This window comes from Kogia breviceps, chromosome 5 (assembly GCF_026419965.1).
Source record: "Kogia breviceps isolate mKogBre1 chromosome 5, mKogBre1 haplotype 1, whole genome shotgun sequence".
Lineage (NCBI taxonomy): Eukaryota > Metazoa > Chordata > Mammalia > Artiodactyla > Physeteridae > Kogia > Kogia breviceps.
The window spans coordinates 67,671,412-67,693,024 of record NC_081314.1 but is presented as its reverse complement, the minus strand read 5'-3'; the positions used below and the strand labels follow the sequence as shown (position 1 = coordinate 67,693,024).

Below are 21,613 nucleotides of genomic sequence, written 5' to 3'. Positions count from 1 at the left end.
ACAGCCACTATGGAGGTTCCTTAAAAAACCAAAAATAGAGCTACCATATTATCCAGCAATCCCACTACTGGGCATATACCCAGAGAAAACCATAATTCAAAAAGACACATGCACCCCAATGTTCACTGCAGCACTATTTACAATAGCCAGGTCATGGAAGCAATGACGGATGGATAAAGAAGATGTGGTGCATATATACAATGGAATATTACGCAGCCATAAAAAGGAACGAAATTGGGTCATTTGTTGAGATGTGGATTGATCTAGAGACTGTCATACAGAGTGAAGTAAGTCAGAAAGAGAAAAACAAATATCGTATATTAACGCATATATGTGGAGCCTAGATAAATGGTACAGATGAACCGGTTTGCAGGCAGAAATTGAGACACAGATGTAGAGAACAAATGTATGGACACCAAGGGGGGAAAGCAGCAGGGGGTGGGGGTGGGGGTGGGGGGGTGATGAACTGGGTGATTGAGATTCACATGTATACACTGATGTGCATAAAATTGATGACTAATAAGAACCTGCTGTATAAAATAATAAATAAAATTAAATTTAAAAAAAAATTTTTTAAATCACATTGTATACCTTAAATCTACACAGTACTGCATGTCAATTATATCTCAATAAAGCTGGAAAAGTTTAAGTTATTTATTTGTAGAAGAAAGTCAGGAAAAGGTTAATATATCCAGCCACGGCCCCTATCCCACAAGAGTTGACAACCTAAAGAAGACAGCACTGACACAGGCAAAATTTAAGAAGTTGAGGAAAAATACACCAACAACTTATCAACATTAAAGTCACACATGAACTCAATAAAGTATTTACATTATGCTTCCTCCACTTCTCTTTTCTTTTCATGTGCTATCCAAGAATTTAGAAGGTGAAAAGCAGCCAAAATGAAGTTATAGAGAGTTAGAAGTCCTTTTCCCAAATCTTTAATCATCTTTGTGACTCTCCTCTGAACCCATTTCAAGGGAATGAAGAAATACTGGAGCTGTCCTTAGAGAGCAGGAGGAAGGTGGTGGAGGCAGGAGTGAGGGAACAGAAAGGTGGTGAGGTAAACCAAGTGCCACATTTCCACCAAAGACCCTTTTCACCAGGTGTGATGTGTGCACCCTCTAAGGGCTCTCCTGCTTCTGGGAGTCCCTGGCTATTATTATAGCTTCCTACTGGGTGTACAGAAGACAGTCGTCATGTCGTCCACCTTTTTATCCTCTCCCCTCAACAGTGCCTAAATATTCAGGGTCTAGCAAGCATTTTATTTCCACCTGAGTGGGCCTTCTACTTCCTATGCAGAGCTTCAGCAGGCTATACTGTATGCAAGTGTGATTTAAATGAATGCTTAACCAGAGAGCCCAGAAATAAACCCACACACCTATGGTCAATTAATCTTTGACAAAGGAGGCAAGAATATAAAACAGGAAAAAGACAGTCTCTTCAGCTATTGGTGCTGACAAAGTTGGACAGGTGCATGTAAATCAACGAAGTTAGAACACATCCTCTCATCATGCACAAAAATAAACTCAAAATGGCTTAAAGACTTAAACATAAGACATGACACCATAAAATTCCTAGAAGAGAATATAGGCAAAACATTCTCTGACATAAATCATACCAGTGTTTTCTTAGGTCAGTCTCCCAAAGCAACAGAAATAAAAACAAAAGTAAACAAATGGGACCTAATCAAACTCACAAGCTTTTGCACAGCAAAGGAGACCATAAACAAAATGAAAAGAATGGGAGAAAATATTTGCAAACTATGCACCCAAAAAGGGCTTAATTTCCAAAATATACAAACAGCTCATACAACACAACAACAAAAAATCAAACAACCCAACTGAAAAATGGGCAGAAGAGCTAAATAGACATTTCTCCAAAGAAGACATAAAGATGGCCAGTAGGCACATGAAAAGATGCTCAATATTGCTAATTATTTAGAAATGCAAGTCAAAACCACAATGAGGGGGCTTCCCTGGTGGCGCAGTGGTTGGGAGTCCGCCTGCCGATGCAAGGGACACGGGTTCGTGCCCTGGTCCGGGAAGATCCCACATGCCGCGGAGCGGCTGGGCCCGTGAGCCGTGGCCGCTGAGCCTGCGCATCCGGAGCCTGTGCTCCGCAACGGGAGAGGCCGCGACAGTGAGAGGCCCGCGTATCGCAAAAAAAAAAAAAAAAAAAAAAAAAAAAAAAAAACCACAATGAGATACCAACCTGCACTGGTCAAAATGGCCATCATTAAAAAGTCTACAAATAACAAATACTGGAGGGGGTATGGAGAAAAGGGAACCCCCTCCTGCACTGTTAGTGGGAATGTAAGCTGGTGCAGCCACTATGGAAAACAGTATGGAGGTTCCTCAGAAAACTAAAAACAGAATTACCATATGATCTAGCAATCCCACTCCTGGGCATACATCTGAACAAAACTATAATTTAAAAAGATATATGGGGCTTCCCTGTTGGCGCAGTGGTTGAGAGTCCACCTGCCGATGCAGGGGACATGGGTTCGTGCCCCGGTCTGGGAGGGTCCCACATGCCATGGAGCAGCTGGGCCCGTGAGCCGTGGCCGCTGAGCCTGTGCTCCACAACAGGAGAGGCCACAGCAGTGAGAGGCCCACGTACCACAAAACAAAAAAACAAAAATGAAGATATATGCACCCCTATGTTCACAGCAGCACTATTCACAATAGCCAAGACATGGAAACAACCTAAATGTCCATCGACAGATGAATGGATAAAGAAGATGTGGTACATATATACAATGGAATACTACTCAGCCATAAAAAAGAACGAAATAATGCCATTTGCAGCAGCATGGGTGTAACCAGAGATTATCAATACTAAGTAAGTCAGAAAGAGAAAGACAAATACCATATGATATCACACTTATGTGGAATCTAAAATATGGCACAAATTAACCTATCTATGAAACAGAAAGAGACTCATAGACATAGACAACAGACCTGTGGTGGCTTGGCAGAGGCAGGGAATGAACAGGGAGTTTGGGGTTAGTAGATGGAAACTATTACATATAGAATGGATAAACAGTCCCTACTGTAGAGCACAGGGAACTATATTCAATATCCTGGGATAAACCATAATGGAAAAGAACATGAAAAAGAATGTATATATATGTATAACTGAGTCACTCTGCTGTACAGCAGAAATTAACACAACATTGTAAATCAACTATACTTCAATTTTAAAAAAAGAAGAAAATAATAAAAGGATATATACCTTTTTAAGTTGGTCCTGTCGCCACTATCTGAGCTTGCCACAGATGAAGTATCATAGGAGTGAGAATCAATAGTATCAATATTTAACAATGTAGGATCTTCAAGAACAAAAGAATCATCTTCGTCATCAGTCTAAATTAGAAGAACATGGATAAATAAATTCAAAATTCCAAATACTCTATAAGTCAAATAGGCATTAATGGGTTTCTCCAAAAGACTCATATACTTATCCTGTTTTTCACCCTTTTTCCATACATTGTTGTTGACCAGAGAGGCATAGTACAGAATTAAATTTCAACTCTAGTTATCTCTCCCTACAAAGAGTTCACTCCAAAAATTTCTTTCTTGTAGCTGGAAGAAGTAGGAGCAGTTATGCAGATTATTGTTAGTTGCCAAAAATTCAAACCTGTATAGATGCTTTACTAGTTAACTAACAGTCAATGGCTAACTGAAGAAAATAAATACCACCTGACTATAGATAGTTTACCTTAAGAAATATGACAAGCAGACAGAAGAAAGGCATTCTGGGTTGGAAACAGCATGTGCAAACACAGTGATTTCATAATATGAATTTTGCCCATGAAAAAGGTAGTCTAAAATGAATGGAGTATTTGAGTAGGAGTTGGAGGTGATCCTAGAAAGATAAGCTGGTATCCAAATTGTAAAAGTCTTATATTCCATTAAGCTAGGTGACAGGAGGGCCCTATTTGTCCACCACTGTAACCCTAGTGCCTAGTACAATGCCTGACACATAATCAGTACTCATTTACTTAATAAATTAATGTACTATATATAGTAGGCAGTGGGAAGGCAACTGAGATCTTTTAAAAATGTACACATGATGGGGACCATGCTTTAGAAAAATAAACAGGGCAGTATGAAGATGGATGAGGGTAGAGGGGGAGACAGGCAGGGAGACTAATAAGAACCAGCAAGATGGCTATTGCAATGTCAAGGAAAGAGCGGAGAGTTCAGTCTAGGAATGCAGCAGAAGGGGTCAAGAGAAGGAATAAGGAAAGAGACATTACTGAGGTAAAATCCAAAATTCCTGGTTACCATTTAAACAGTGTGTTTTGGGGGATTGGGGGTGTTAAGAAAGAAGTCAAAGAAGATTCCAAGGTTTCCAGCTTGACCAACTAGCAAAAGGTGATACTACTAACTGAGATAAGAAAGCAAAAAGAATAGCAGATAAAGCAGAATGAGTTTAGCTTTGAACAAGTTGATTCTGGGCAACAGATATCAAAGAAAAAAAGTTCTGATCTTACCTTCTCTTTCAGGCAGACAACCTTCTGCTTTATCATTTCCATTCATATTTTTAAGAGAGCAGAGCAGTCCATACTCATTACCTCCACTTTCTCCACCCATTACCAGTTACTGATTACTACTCTTGCTGAAGTTACTAGTCAAATCAACCAGCCTATTTTCCGTTGGCATGCTCTTGTCCTGTACGCATCACTTAACACTACTGGCCACACCCCACTTCTTGAAACTTTCTCTTCCCTTGGTTTCCAATACATCTCTTTGCTACTCCTCCAACTTATGCGGCCTCTTCTATCAGTCATGTTCTCTACTTGTCCTCAGCCCAACCTTTAAGTGATGCTGTTCCCCAGGATTATATTCTTGTCTCTTCCTACTTCACACACTTCCTGTATGAACAAGCTAATCCATACTTATAGTTTCAAGTATGATGTCATGCTAATGACTCCAAAGTCTGTATCTTTAGTACCAACATTTCTCTTGCAGTTTAGGTCATATTTCTGACTGTTTTTCGGATATCTCCACACACAAGATTGCTAAGAACAGGATGAGGGTTAGCAAGGAGCTACTATGTTACTTGAGAGCTGTACAAGAATGGAAGGGCTACCATAGGGAAAGGTAACAGAAACAACTCATAAATAAGAACTGCAGCACCAAGGTCTTAAGCAAGAGAGTCAATCAGGATCTTATCTGATTTTCTTAAGCAGCCCAGAGACATAATTAAAGAAAACAGATTAGCTAAATTAAGCCAGGGTTGAGGCTTACAGGATAAGTGGGGGGAAAAGAATGAGGAAGAGAATTGAGGGTATCAATAAGGCTGAATTTAAAATTACTAGCTACACTGTAGCAATATCAATTCTCACAAATTGATGTGTAAAATCTATACAAGCCTATCAAACTTCAGCTGGGTGTGTGTGTGTGTGTGTGTGTGTGTGTGTGTGTGTGTGTGTAAACTAGTAAAGTGATTCTCAAACTTACGTGGAAATGAAAAAGACCAAGAATAAGCAAGGCAATCTTGAAGAACAACAACAAAGCTGGAAGGTTTGAAACTGCTAGATATCAAGACCTATTATAAAGGTTCAGACATTAGACTGTGCTATTGGGGCAAGTATAGAAAGGCCCATGAAATCACACCAACACATATATGATCACCTGATTTAAAACAGAAGTGACATCACAGAAAAGAATGGTGCTCAGTAAGTGCTGCTGCCTCATACCACACACCATCACATACAAAAATTTCAGATTAATTGCAGATCTAATGTGAAAGGCAGAACAATAAAGATTTTAAAACAAAACAAGATAGCATCATCATGACTTTGGAATCTGCAAAATTTTCTTCAACTGGATGCACCAAAAAACTAATAATAATGGAAAAATTTAATAAGCTGAACTACTACTAAGAACTTCTGCTCATCAAAAGAAACCATTAAGAGAGTAAAAAAGTAACCCACAGAATGGAAGAAGATATTTGCAATACATATATCTAATAAAAAGCTTATATCCATCAAATATAAAGAACTCTTATAAATAAGTTTTTAAAAAATCAATTCAATAGAAAAGTGGGCAAAAGACATGAAAAAGCAATTCACAAAAGAGATATCCAAATGGCCAGAACATACGAAGGTACCCCAATTTCATCAGTCTTCAGGGAAATTCAGATTAAAACTATGATGTGATACCACTACACACCTACAAGTATGAATGGCTAAAGTGAAAAAGAGAGAAAAATTCAAAAGTTGATGAGGATATGGTAACCAGAACTTCCATATATTGCTGTAGGAAGTATGTATTATCACAACCACTTTGAGAAACCTGTGGCAGTATCAACCAAAGCTGAACATGCCCATACCTGATGACCTACCAATTCTACTCTTAGGTACATACCCAGCAGAAATGTGTGTGTGAGTGCATGTGTATGTATGTGTACAAGTGTGTATATATCTAAAGATATGAATAAGAATATTCACAGCAGCTCTTTTCATAGCAGCCAGAAACCAGAAATTATAAAACTGCGCATAAACAGTTGAATGAATAAATAATGGTATATAACATAAAGAATTTTATACAACAATGGGAATGGATGAACAATTGCATGCAGCAAAAATATGAATAAATCTAAAAACACAATATTGAGGGAAATAAGTCAGATGCACAAAAGCACATACTGTATAATTCCATTTATATGAAGTTTAAAGCAGCCAAGGCAGTCAATGCCGGTAGAAGTCAGGATAGTGATTATCCTGGTTGGGTACTGAAGGAGCACGAGAGGAGCTTCTGGGGTGCTAGTAATGTTTTATTTCTTCATCTGGACTCTGGTTACACAGAGCATTCTGTTTGTGAAAATTCACCAAGCAATACACTTAATGACCTGTGCACCTTTTCTATATGTATGTTGTACCTCAATTAAAAGTTCAAAAGAAATTTCTGGCTGCACAATCCAACAGTAGAACTGAAGTGAAGCCAGGGCTACTCTCAGAGACTGGGAGACTAAGAAGGATCAAGAGACTTGGTCCTGAGGAGGTCAAAGAGCAGGTTTAATGGAGGTAAGAGAACGTGGGGGTAGGGGGAGGATTGTTAGGATTAGAGAACAAAATTTCAAAATTAAAAACCTCAGAAGTAGCATAGTTTCAAAGGATGACAAGGCCTAGTAACATTATTTCATGCCCTAAATTCCGAGATTTAGGATGTCTCAGTCATCTCTAACTTTCTGTAAAATATCTTAGATGTCCACTTCTTCCTAGCACCTCATTAGGTTGATATTAACGAACTTCATAGAATATATGCATCCACATATCCTGGAGTAAGTGCTTATTTATTTACACTTTCTACTTCTGTCTTTTTTTTCTTTCTTAAAATCATTTTCTTTAATACTTCTTCCCCCTTTTTCTCTTCATAACATTCTACAACTTAAATTATTTTTACTTTCACTTATTCCCTTGCCTCGCTCCCTGGTGGTGTGAAAGCTGGCCAATTTCCAGTCCTATTTCTCTCTCAAAGTCAGAGACTGTCATGCAGCACTTTATAATCCCAGCATCTAACACTATGACCCAAATACACAAGGCACCCAAATTACTATTGAGGATGATAACATTATTATCGTCTCAGTAGACCACTAATGACTATACTTGGTGTTACTAGTAGGTAACTAAATATTGCAAAGACAGTTTTCCTTCGTTATGAACCACAGTCTCATTCATGAGCATTATTTTCTTTGCCATTATTATATAAAGATGTACAAATAGGGCTTTGTACACAGTCCTCTAAGATTATTTTTATTCCTCACTTAGTAACTGAAATAATATGTGATTAAGACCATGTTATCAAAACTGACTAAAATTAATCTCTTCATTGCTAAATGAAAGATTTCCTCTATGTTAGGAAGCAATCAATAAATATCACTGTAACAGGATATTCTTTCATTGACCAAAGCCTTCTTTGTCAAAATTAAAAACGCTTAAGTCTTATTAACACAGATCATACATAACATTTCTGAAGTTAAAATACATTCAAAGAAACAGTGACATCAAGCTGATATTTTTTTTAAAAGAAATAAAAGAAAAAGAAAAGATACAATTCACTGAGAAAGTAGTTTGCAAGTATAGATAAAGAAGTAATAAAGACCAGGGCCCAACCCACTCAGACCTATGGGGTCAGTGGGCATTTCTACTGAGGAAGCTTTGCATCATTATCTTTTAGAAAACACAACTATGTATCTGAAATAGATTTTTAAAAATCTTTCTCAAATTAGAAGCTAAAGCCTCCAATGGGAGTCTTAAGCAAGTTTGTTTTGTTTTTTGTGGGGTACGCGGGCCTCTCCCTGTTGTGGCCTCTCCCACTGCGGAGCACAGGCTCCGGACGCGCAGGCCCAGCGGGCATGGGCTCAAGGGCCCACCCGCTCCGCGGCACGTGGGATCCTCCCAGACTGGGGCACGAACCCACGTCTCCTGCATCGGCAGGCGGACTCCCAACCACTTCACCACAAGGGAAGCCCCTTAAGCAAGTTTTTAAAGATCAAGAAGAGTGAGCTGAAGAATTGTCAGCAGATGCAGGGTACAAGAAAACTGGCACACTACACCAACATGTACTTCCACAGAGTTCCTTTATAAAGCCTTTATGATCTGCTAATTCAGAAAGGAACATCATTTCATAACTCTAAAAACCTTTTTAATAGAGATGGTATTCACAAGATAAACTATGGAAGCTTCATTTTCTTTATATAGAACAGTGCATTACAAGGCTGCAGATGCTCTTCTGTGTCAGAGGACCAGCTATTTGAATATCACTGGTAAAGATAACATTATCAAAACATAACACAAATCTCCAAAGTGTCATGAATTTAGGGCTTCCCTGGCGGCGCAGTGGTTGAGAGCCCGCCTGGCGATGCAGGGGACACGGGTTCGTGCCCCGGTCCGGGAGGATCCCACATGCCGCAGAGCGGCTGGGCCCGTGAGCCATGGCCGCTGAGCCTGCGCACCCGGAGCCTGTGCTCCGCAACGGGAGAGGCCACAGCAATCAGAGGCCCGCGTAACGCAAAAAAAAAAAAAAAGCGTCATGAATTTAGTATTTCAACTCACTTACTAAAACATTTCTTAAATCTACCAAGTATGAGGCATTGTACTGGGCACAGAGATGAACAAGACATAGCTTCTGCCCTTGAGAAGCTCACAACCTAGATCAGCATGTCCAACAGAACTTTTTGCAATAATGGAAATATTCTGTATCTATGCTGTTCACTACAGTAGCCACTAGCCACATGTGACAACTGAGCACTTGAAGTTTGCCCTGTATAACTGAGTAAATGAAGTTTTAATTTTTACTTAACTGTAATCAATTTAAATTTAAATTGTCACATGTGACTATTGGCTGCCATATTCGACAATGCAGGTCTAGACACGTACACTATAACCCAGAGGTATTCAAATCAATGCCATAAAATGATAGCGATCATTAATATATACTTACTTCATTTAGTATGCTTTCCAGTGTTGGAGGAGTATCAACTTGAGGAATATCAAACTCCTTATCGTCAATCTAAATAGAGAAAAGAAATTAATGCTCACATAATAATGCTTTCCCTCTTATAATTGTGAGGGCATTTTAATTGATTAGAACCATTATCAATTAAGAGACAAACATACCACCAAACTCTTCACACAGACAGCCAACTCAATAATCTATGATAGAAAGGGTCAGGTCAAAAGACTACAGACTATCCACATATTCAGTGATTATCAAGGACAAATATGCACTGATGCCACCATACTGACAGCCCTTTCCAGAAAGCTTCTGTTGAAGGGCTTTGGCATCTGCTTTCTTAAACAAGACAAAACAGCATTTCTTACGACAAGCCCTAATTTTGGACATAAGTCATAAGCAATACACAAAGGTCTGACACTACATTTCTTAGTATTTCATAAATTATGGTGGTAGATGATTAGGTCAAACAACTTGTCATTAAATAGTCTCATGGCACAAAAACCTATTAATATCAAACCAATGAGGAAAAAAATCACTGCACAAGAATTCTAAACCTACCACTAGCTCTATGACATTGAGACATCATTCAACATAGCTGCACTTCAGTTTCTTCCCCCACAAAATGGAGTATCAGTGTTGTGAAGCTCAAATGAGAAGGTGTATTAAAGTGTTTCATAAACTGTAATGAGCTATACAAATGAAGAGTAATATTATCACATAAAACTGTATATAGATGCCTATTAATCTATGCAAAAAATGATATATTTAGAGTCTTTGGATCATAAAGTACACTCTAACCGACATTTTAGTTAAACATCAAACCTGACAAAAGCTGAATTTTTACCAGATCATTTTTGAACTCTAGTTCCTTGTCCAGATCTATGTAGGAGAACTTTGAAAGTGAAGCTTCCAGATTGAAAGACTTATTCAGTTCTTCATCAGTAGTCTTGACACAGAGGCTCTGTTCCACATTTTCATGGTCTGGTTCATTGTCCATGTTTACGTTTAATAACTGTATTCAGTCAATCCAGCAAGTTTTTGTTCGTTTTGTTCTGTTTTGGGGGCTTAGATCATGATGAACTGAATGATGATCTCTTTTCAAAAAAGAAAAAATATTTATCATTTAGATTTCCTCAACTGGACATCCCAATGACTTACTGGGTCAGACTTCTGTGGAAACTGATTCTTCACTCAACCATCTGACTACAGGCAAACAGAAATCAATCCTAGGCTATGTGCTATGATATGCAGGGAGGGTTTCTATGGGAGCACAAAGGAGGAACATCTGACTCAGGAGTCTAAGAAGTGGTCCACCACCCAAAGTCCTAAGTCTGGTGATAGTGACAGACTTGGGGCAAGCTCAGCCACTAGACCTGGTACCAACTAGATTTAGGTACCTAAGAACAAGAGGGTAACTGGTGCCAAAAGCTGCAATTAACCCCTTCTTCACATTCCCAAACCTGAGCATATCTCCAGTTCTCCCTGAAGATAAGCATATAGTCCAGTTTTGTCACTGTCATCCATACAGGGCCATAGACCTCTAAGGGAACTTGGTGCAGACACAGAGGGCGTAGATGGATAGCTAGTCACTTAACAGGACACTAGCAAATCTAAAGGTTCAGATCTATTAGGGGAGACAACAATGATGCCAGGATAAAATAATTCCACAGCTGACTAGAGAGTTCTAGAAAGAAGGCTAGTTAAAGACAAACAGACATTTTCAGGGAAAACTGAAATACTAAAGAAAAAGAAATGTATGCAATTTTTTTGTATTTTTCACAGCTCTAAATGATATAATACCATATCAAAAAGAAACAAATAATCTGGTTTACTTAAAAAGCTGTCTAGAAAACAACTGTCTGCAAAATTTCTAGAAAACTAAAAATATTTGGGGGGAAAACAATTATAAGTTTAATGATTAAATTTGCCCTTAAATGTTTTTAGTTTGTGTTATAATTAGGCTACAAGTAACCAAACTTTAAAAAGTCCATCAATTAGGTCTTCCTGTTTAGAATAAAGAAGCAAACCTATGAAAATAGAAACAATGCCATAGTAATGATGATAATAAAAACAAAGGTCATTTTGTTTTCTAGACTAGGCGTTTTCCACAGCACCCAACAACTAGCAGTAATTCTCAGTAGAAAGCTTTTTCAAACTACATACTGCCCGCAGAGGGCATAATCACCACCACCACCAAACTTCCCCACCAAACGAACTTCTCTTACTCTTATTCCTTACTGAAGTGAAGGCAGAAAAAAAGGCTGACAACCTCCGAGCCACTGAAAGAATTAATTTTTTTAAAGGGAGTTGAGAATTAGTTGTTGTTCTTTCTAAAATAACATGCCCAGGGACTTCCCTGGTGGCGCAGAGGTTAAGAATCCGCCTGCCAATGCAGAGCACACAGGTTCGAGCCCTGGTCCAGGAAGATCCCACATGCCACGGAGCAACTAAGCCCATACGCCACAACTACTGAGCCTGTGCTCTAGAGCCCGCGAGCCAGAACTGCTGAAGCCCATGTGCTCTAGGGCCTGTGCTTCACAACAAGAGAAGCCACCGCAATGAGAAGTACGTGCACCGCAATGAAGACTAGCCCCCTCTCACCACAACTAGAGAAAGCCCACGCGCAACAAAGGCCCAACGCAGCCAAATATAAATAAATTTATTTTTAAAAAAATACACTCATGATACAATGTGAGTGTGGGAAGAGTGCCTGCTCACATTTGTATACTGGTGAGTTTAAGAAACATTTTTTTAAAATAATAATTTAAAAAATAAAATAACATGGCCAAAACTCACTAACAATCTTATCTGGTTAGGGTCATTTTTTTACTACACTTAAAATGAATTTCACTTCCTTCAATATTTCTTTTTATCATATTTTTAAATGAATATCTACTATGCATAAGAAAGACATGCAGACTCATGAAGACTGATTTTCCAAGAGCTGAAACCAACTTTTCTAACTAGTACATTTGGTACATTACCAAACAGACTAATTCCTTTCACATGTTGCAGAAGATAGACTCTAACGCTCTGTCCTACAAACACATGCTATCAACCACATTCCTAGAAGACATAACTGAGGGCACTCTGTAACTGGCAACATTTGAAAGCATCTTTCCAATCTCGGGTACTAAATGTACTTCTCCTTTTGCAATGAGCCAAAGGCAGGAGCAATATTAGCGTTTACAAGCCCTTCTTCAAAGAAGACTGAATTGGCTCATGACAAATTACTTCTTAATAAAGTTTACTCTTATTTGTACCACTTAGCAAAAATGATTTCAATTAGTCAAGGAATGTTTGCAAGCATGCACAAATTCACATTCAGTTTTTCCTGAGCACAGTTAAGTTTTATTCTTACACATTTTTTTAAATAGTGGAAAAGACCACATAACAAGAACAAAAACTTTAAATGATTCAATAACCTAAAATGTTTCATTCTCCACATTTGTGTCCCCAAAATAACTCAGAAAGGAAAACAATTTTTTCCTGGTTCTTTTTACGTCTTCTACCTGGAGTTAATGAAAGGTTCTCAGAACAGCTCAGCATCTGTGAACACCAATACCACACTGAAGAAGTTTCAAGAAATCAAGCATTCTCTGAAAAAATAACATCATCCTGCCATGCTACCCTACTTCATTTCCAACCTTCACTTCACCGAGCTCCTGTTAGTGTGATGTGGCGGCAAACTGGAAAGAACATAAACCAAAGAGTCAATTAAAACCATATTTCAATCGGGGTTTACCAAGTCCTATCTATGACTTTGGTCAATTTGTCTACCCTTTCTGAGCCCCTCTATTTCTACATCTGTAAAATGAAATATTGTGGCCATTTGTGCTGTTTGCCCAGAGCATCACCTCTTGTTCTGGGAAAGCCTCCTTCAAACCATGTGGTTCTTGTAGAGACTGCCAATCAAAAAGGCCCTGGTAACAGAGATTGCACAATATAGCCAGGGTCCTTCACCAGGATTCACTAAAATGGAACTGGTAAGGAAGAGCCATTTCCATTGTTCTTTAAACAATGAATAATAAGGCTGAGCAATATTCCCCACCCTCCACCCCATCCTGTTCTGCAGAAAAGGAGGTCACTTATTCAACACGTATCAACTGAACATCTACTATGCATCTGTCACTGGAAATCTGCCTCTATCAACAGAATTTACACTCTAGGTACAAATTCTCTAGCAAGAATGAAAGCAATCTATAAACAGAAGCAGAGACGAGGAGGAACGAGTGTCCTGATATCATTCAGGCTCCAGGTTCCAGTCTTTTATGACGTTAGCTCCAGCCACAGCTTTCTGGCATTTTGGCTACATAAGCCAACATACTCTCCCAATTCTTCTTTTGGGGAGGTGGGGGTCACTTACAATTGAGAGTCCTGACTCTTAGGAATGCAACTACTTATTTTGCAGTTACTGTGAAGAATAAATGATATAATGACTGTAAAGCACTTAGAATAATGCCTGGACACAGTTTAAGTTTTCAAGAAATTTAAAATTTCCTCAAGATTTCCAAATTCTTCTAAAGTTAAAGACCCTGAAACAAGATCTGGTACTTTTGTAAAAGTCTAGCCAGGGCTAAGCATATCAGAAGGCTACCTTACCAGAAGGATATACTTCTGATACCATATTAGAAGTTTCCTCATGAGCTGAATGGTAGGGGTTTTGTCTGTCTAAGACTAGTACAGGCCCCAGCAGAGCATCAGAGACACTTAATAAAAATTTTTAATTATACTATTAACTCATTCTAAAATTATGCCTTTTTGTACCTCAACTTCCTCTTTTGTCACTTACCAGGAGTTCTTTCTTTCTTTATGTTAGCAAATTTTTCCAACCCAAATAGACTTACTGAATCAAAAGGTCAGATTTTTTTTGAGAAGGAGAGTTCACTAGAGCAACTTCTGAAATTGAGCTGTGCCTGAATCTACCTGTGGTAGACAGAATAATAGTACCCAATGATGTCCATCCTAATCCCCAAACTATGTTACCTTACACATCAAAAGGAACTTTGTAGATGTGATTAAATTAGTATCTTGAGTTGGGGAGATTATCCTGGATTATCCAGATGGGCCCAACGTAACCATAGAGTCTTTAAAAGTTGAAGAAAGGGGAAGAAGAGAGTGTCAGAGGAAGAGATGTGACAACAGAAGCAGGGTCAGAGAAATGCTATGTTGCAGGCTTTGAAGATGGAGGAAAGGTGTCAGGAGTCAAGAAATTTAGGTAGTCTCCAGAAACTGCAAGAGACAAGGAAATGGACTCTCTACTAGAGTCTCCAGAAGGACCCCAGCCCTGCCACAGTTCAATTTTAGCCTAGTAAGACCAGTGCGGGACTTGTGCACTACAGAATGTAAAATAATAAATCTCTGTTTTTTTGAGCCAGTAAATTTGTGGTAATTTGTTATAGCAGGAACAGAAAACAAATACACTAACAACTTCAATTAATTTGTTTCTGGCCACATCGCCAACATTCTGAAATACTAACCCCTCCGTTGTCACCTGGTGTTGCCCAAATATTTACTGATCAAACTCTTCCAATATGCAGACCAATGATGAAATGCTTAATATATGATGCTTGATATTACACACTCGACGCGTATACTGCCTTCGGATATCACTTAAGTGCCATCCCAGTACAAAGAAATGAACTACTGATAATTTCCTCTCAAGATACAATTCTATAACTAGTTTTCACCCAACCATCCTGAGATCTAGTGTTTTTACAGTTCTTAAGGGGACACCATGCCAGAGAGTACCTTCAGACTACACAACAGGTTACATGAAATCAGATTAACCTAACAGAAAATGCATATCACAGAATCATGATTACACAGTATGCTGTCCATTTCTGAGTCCTCATAAACTAATACTTTAATAGTTCCAACCAAAGATCGTCTGACATCCCGACAGTTCCAAAGGCTACTCCCTCTTAATTATTCCCAACCAATGAATAAAAGATTCAAGGACCATCTAAAAAAATGTTTAAAAAAGATGTGTACCATATAAACAGCAATGACCCCATGACGAAACTGGCCAACTGAATAAGACTCTAGAATGTGACCTATATTAGGCCAGGTAAATGAGGAACTCTTCCACCAGTTTTTTTAACCTTGGTAGACATTCCCAACTGTTCTCAAGTTCCAGGATCCTATTTATTCACTGACATTCTCGTCCTCGCAAAAGTGTTATATGAGACAGTTTTCACATTACACTGAAATCAAATCAAGTTTGTTTTTTTTAATATACTATATCCCCCGAAAGATATCACAAAATCATGATATGAAAGCAATTTTACATGTCAACTTTGTTTCTGATCTTCCCAATCCAAGTATTTCTCTTCTTCCATTTCTTTGTTTTATTTCTTGTGGTTTGTTTTGTAAAGAAAAATGTAATAGAGGGCTTCCCTGGTGGCGCAGTGGCTGAGAGTATGCCTGCTGATGCACGGGACACGGGTTCGTGCCCTGGTCCAGGAAGATCCCACATGCCGCGGAGCGGCTGGGCCCGTGAGCCATGGCCGCTGGGCCTGCGCGTCCAGAGCCTGTGCTCCGCAACGGGAGAGGCCACAACAGTGAGAGGCCCGCGTGCCGGAAAAAAAAATGTAATACAGAATTAACTTCTATTCGTTTTCTATTATCTTTCTCTGGTAAATGGACTCTTTTTTAACAGCTCCCCAATGCCTACAGGATAAAATTCCAAATTCTAAGCCATTCCAGGCAGAATAACATTTCCTTTACAACTAAACTTATTACTTGTATTCAGAGTCCTTCAAGAATAACTTCGAGGACTTCCCTGGTGGCTCAGTGGTTGAGAATCCGCCTGCCAATGCAAGGGACACACAGGTTCGATCCCTGGTCCGGGAAGATCCCACATGCCACAGAGCAACTAAGCCCATGTGCCATAACTACTGAGCCTGCGCTCTAGAGCCCGCGTACCACAACTACTGAAGCCTGTGCACCTAGAGCCCGTGCTCCGCAAGAGAAGCCACCGTGATGAGAAGCCCACGCACCGGAACCAAGAGCAGCCCCCGCTCGCAGCAACTAGAGAAAGCCCGCACGCAGCAATGAAGACACAACGCAACCCCCCCAAAAAAAGAATAGCTACCACTTTCCCTCCATGTCTGCTCACACTAATTCACCTTCCCTTTCCTTTTCCTTCCATTTATCTAAATTCTTTCTTTCCATCCTTCCTTCTGGGAACCTTCCTTCCCTAAACATCCTCTGAATCCAGAATGCATGTCTTCTTTAGAACAGCAGCTTGGCACTTTCCTTATATTGATTCATTAGTTAACTTACCATGTGACTACATCTTTTCTCCCCAGCTGCACAACAGAAATGGGGCCAGGTGTTTTTGTATACTCCACATCACTGGGCTCACTGACTTGCATAGCTAGGTAAACATTCAATAAATATCTGCTGATCAACACAAGAATTGGAAGATAGGAATAACACCTGTGTTACAAATTAAATATACCAGTTTTATTACCTGTAATTGTTAAGTTTCAGATGATATTATTTGACTCATAGCATGCAGGAATCTATGCCATAATAAACCAAGTTATAATCGAGTTCTACCTTTATGTAATCAGGCCTGTCAACTACAGCTGATCATATTCATCCTTCAGATATCAGCTAAAACTCTGCTTCCTCAAAAAAGCTTCTTTTTGTCCTGCTCAACTAAACTAGGTTCCTACCAATAAGCACCTATAACATTGTTCTCCTTTTATCACACTTACCACATTGCAATCATTTTTTCATGTCTGAACCTCCATTCCCTTCCCTCAACTGGAATGTAGTTTCCAGGAAAGCAAAGACCGTATCTCGCTTTTTTTTAATCACTGTATTCCCAGTGCCTAATTACATAGTAGCTATTCACCCCACCAATCCATCCACCTAAACACCTCCCCCCCCCACCCTCCCTCCCTCCCTAGGTAAGCAGCCAAGCAACACTGCATCACTGGCTTCCAGAGCCTTAAACAGCAGTTCTGGTCATTCAAAATAAGATATGGTTAGTCATTCTGCCGCCAGAAGCCTCCCACCTTGCAAGTTCCCCTCTTTGCATCTAAGTGAGTTTTTTTAATCCCTAACATTGATTTTTTTTAATGATCATTTCGCTCATGTATGACATGACACAAACTCCACAATTTCAAATATTTTGTGTTTTTTTACATTAATTCAGCCTATAGGCCAAGACGAAAACAGTGAAAATGTATCATATGTTCATTCAATTTATAGGAATTCAACCATTATCTACCGCAAATGGAAAGAGAAAAAAAGAAATGATTCACACAGAGCCAGGGACTCTGCATACTGCTCCACTCAGTAACTACAAGCTTCAGAGTATGCATGGGGGGAGGGGGTGGGTATCCACTGGCCTTTTGGTCAGTCTCACGTCTCGCATTCCTCATACATGGCAATCTGTTTCACCTGCGCTCAAAGTAACACACAGCACACTGTTCCAACATGGAGCAAAAACTGGCCATGCTGGACTTCCTGAGAGATCAGTCTCCAACCTGACTCCTTCCCAGGGTACTCAATTTTCAAGGTACTTTTTGAGGATGCTCAAGTTTCACCCTTACTCACGGACTTCAGAAACAGACCCATCTTTCCTTTGGAAGACTGCTCCTCCTCCACTTCAACCATGTAATTTTGGTGGCGCTGCCAATTAAATACCCTCTCTGCTTGGCCAGAAGAATAAGCACATGACATTCTTGTACCCAATCTGGCCAACCAGTGTCCTTTCCTGAAACTTATAAATATTGAAGGTAGGAGATTTCTCTTCTCTCTAGGGTGCTTAAGCTTGGATGACGTAACACAAAGGCTGTTGTACAAAATGAAGATAATTCAAACATTAATTCAAGATTCATTTAAGAATAGAACAGTTTGTTCTTACAAATATATACAGATGACACCCGAAGCTGTAGGTTAAGAGAAAATGTTATCTAAACTCTGTGAAAACTATAAACAAAAGTTAAACATACTTAAGTTCAAAAGGCCTTACTTTTCATTCACATACATAACTGACATTTGGTGTTACAATGGTTGATATGTCTATGAAAGGGTGGGAAAGAGTTGAAAAATCACCAAGAGGTCCCAATATTCTGGAAGACAGAAAACACCCATCTGCGGATGCTGGTCCAGGTACAAAGGAAATGTATAAAGGATAATCAACATACTATTCCCTTGACCTCTGGAAAAAATTTCCTCACATATGTCTCTTTGACATACGAAGCCAATAGTTCAACCAGAATTTTTTCTCCCATTTATCGTTATTCTGCATTCTATGGAACACAACAGCTATTGACAGAGATTTCAATAGCTACTCTTCTTAAATTTAACCATGAGCAAACCCATATCTTACACAAACGTATGTAGAGCCTCCATCCCCATTTATATTAGAGACACTTGAAACACACACCTGATACTTAATTTATCTCCTAATCGCAGACATCTGGAGTAAAGCTGGCACCAGAAGTTACCAACCATGTTTGGTTTGTTTGCTGTGGGTCGGGGAGAGTGGAAGAGGACACAGCCTTCCTGACCATTCTAGTATCAATCTAATATTAGCAGGGTATGAAGGAGGCATGCCTGTTTGGAGAACGCTCCCCAGCAGTTCCTGACCACCCGTAGCCATGAAACCTTTCTCACTGATACTACTTCATCCCACCTTTCCTCCTTTGAAACACACCCAAACATTTTAGGCAGCTCTGTTTCCATCTGCCCCACCACTCCTTCCCCAAGTACCACACTTGGAGAACTAACCAGGACAGAGGAATGGCCTCGAACGTCAGAGACCCACGTGTCCCTGCTGCCCTCACTCTGGGGCACACTTTGCAAGCAGAGAGAAAGTGGACCGAGCCTCACAGGGTGCGCATCAATCCTTAGATGGACACCCCATCTAAGCTTCTGCCTCACACTCGGGAAGCACACTTATCCCAGGCCTCGAGGGATGGAGGAGCCTACACCTGCGCCCCAGACCCCAAAGGCGGGCCACACACCTGTTCCGCTGCGGGAGGGGAGTGATTACCAGCCTCCAAGTCTCACAATCTGGGGAAGCGGGTGCACCTGCACCTCAGCTTCACATTCTTTGGAACCAACAAGTTGAAACTGCCTAACCCAGTTCCAGGCCAAACACAGGACACTCTCCTCCGCCCCAGAGTCAACCCCGCCCGGACGGTGGGCCCTGGTCCAGTTAGTCCATCAGGGGCCGCTCGGTCAGCCACTCCAAGGCCGCCCCGCTGTCGCGCGGGGAAAAGGGCCGAAGCTCAAGGACCCGGCCCGCGTTCTCCTCCCGCCCCGGGTACAAACCCCAACCACTGCCCCCACCCCGTTGGTCCGCTCTCCGCAGCTTCGTTACCTGAGCTCTCAGCCTTTCCAGCCCAGGACCCCCAGCCCACGTGACCCGCCCCCTGCTCTAGCCCCACGCACGCGCAGTATCTACCCGTTGTCCATGCTTCCGCTTTCCTCTTCTCACCCGGGTCTCTCCTGGGCGGTCCGCCCCTCTACACCCCGCCCCCATTTAAAGGGCCAGAGATACACTCTCTCACCCCAGGGACTTCTGGCGTGATGAACATCGTTAGGAACCGGAGAGTGGAAACGTCAGAGGAGGAGAGTAGACCAATAAATAGTAGTCCGTGAGATGAGAAGAGAAACCCTCCTCCAGCCCTATGTCAGTGAACTTATCTAGCATTTAAGAAAGTGAACCTATCTTCAGCCAGCCAAGAAAGGGTAGTTGATTCCCAAGCTTTTGGAGTTTGCAACCAGTAATTTTTAATTTTAATCTTTTTAAAGACAAATATAGAATTACCAGCTTTTTATTTTGCCAAATAAAGACAATTAGCACACACACACTAGAAATCAACTATTATTTTCTAATTTATCGTCAGCATTGCTCCATAAAAATATATCTTAACAGCAAAAGTATAGGAGAGATACGCTCTCAAATAAAAGAGAGATCTTTAAAATGGATAGAAATATATTTCTCTTATTCCTCCTCAAGAAAGATGAACACTTTCAGGACAGACTGGTTTTTAGAGGCACCATGTAGAGACACCAACTGTAGATAACGTGGGCCCCAGGACACAGATCTCATGCCTACTGGGGCCTATGGTCAAGAAAATAGAAGGAGGAAGCACACCAGAAAATGTTCCTTGAAGGAGATAGAGAAAATATTCAGTTGGGGAGACATTTATTGAGCATCAATCCTGTTCACTATACTTCTGGGTCTCTGAAGGACCCAAAGGTGGGTAAGACACAGCCCTGCCCTCCAGGTACTCTAAGAACTCAGTGTACAGACAAAGCTACAGTACAATGCAGGCTGTTTTGAGTGCTATAAGAAAGGTATGAGATCATCATTTCAAGATCACACATGAGGGAAAATGGGGAACACTTCAGGGAGGATGTGCTGTCTTATTAGGACACTGAAGGATTTCAGTAGGCAGAGAGCAGGGAGAATTCCTAGCTGAAGGAACAGTGGGATTAAAGGCAGTACAAAGCAAAATTGGAGACAAGCTGCTGGCCTGATGTAGCTCTGACATAGGCAGTGGCTTTCAAATTTTTTGATCATCACTCACAGTAAGAAATACATTTCAGCTATGACCTAGTAACCTAGTCTGTCTGTGTGTGTGTGTGTGTGTGTGTGTGTGTGTGTGTGTGTGTGTGTACACCCTGTGACATTGTCTTTACTGTGTGCAATGCAACTTGGTATTTTCTATTCTATTCTACTTTCTTTTTGTTTGATGCTGGTCAAAAAATTGATTTCATGACACTAATACATAGCAACCCATAGCTTGAAAGCACTGGTGTAGAGTGTGTTAGAGGTACAAAAGGCTGGAACCAGATCCAGGAGGGCATTAATGCCAAGCTGGTGGGTCTGATCTTCTGGTAAGAGCCTTTGGAAGTTCTTAAGCAGAGGAGTGGCATAACTGTAGCTGTGCTTTAGAACTCTGGAGACCTGTCTTTAGTTCTGAATATCACATTTTTAGAGGAAACTTATTAAACAGGAGCCTGTCTGGAGCAAGGTAAGCAGGCTGGTGAAATCAGAAACCCCGACAGAGAACAGCTGAAAGTACTGGGAAGAGAGGAAATTGACAGAAGTGGGGAGAGCTGGGTTATGGAGGTGGGAGGTGGGGAAGGTTGCTAACTGACCT

General features: G+C 40.4%; 1 protein-coding gene across 4 annotated transcripts in view; it reads right to left on the bottom strand.

The window, feature by feature from the left end:
- VPS8 (VPS8 subunit of CORVET complex) overlaps positions 1 to 19,957 on the bottom strand; it is a 310,442-nt gene extending 290,485 nt beyond the window's left edge. The window contains exons 1-4 of one of the 4 annotated variants that reach the window (XM_067034155.1): positions 19,906 to 19,957; positions 10,318 to 10,567; positions 9,459 to 9,527; positions 3,238 to 3,368 (exon numbers count right to left, since the gene is read on the bottom strand). In XM_067034155.1, coding sequence (XP_066890256.1) covers positions 3,238 to 3,368; positions 9,459 to 9,527; positions 10,318 to 10,470 — 353 coding nt within the window. In that variant the 5' untranslated portion in view covers positions 10,471 to 10,567; positions 19,906 to 19,957. Of the gene's footprint in view, positions 1 to 3,237; positions 3,369 to 9,458; positions 9,528 to 10,317; positions 10,568 to 19,462; positions 19,731 to 19,821 lie in introns of those variants that run through there. The other 3 variants (XM_067034154.1, XM_067034156.1, XM_059063694.2) reach the window with 3 other exon arrangements.
- Between the last annotated feature and the right edge of the window lie 1,656 nt (positions 19,958 to 21,613).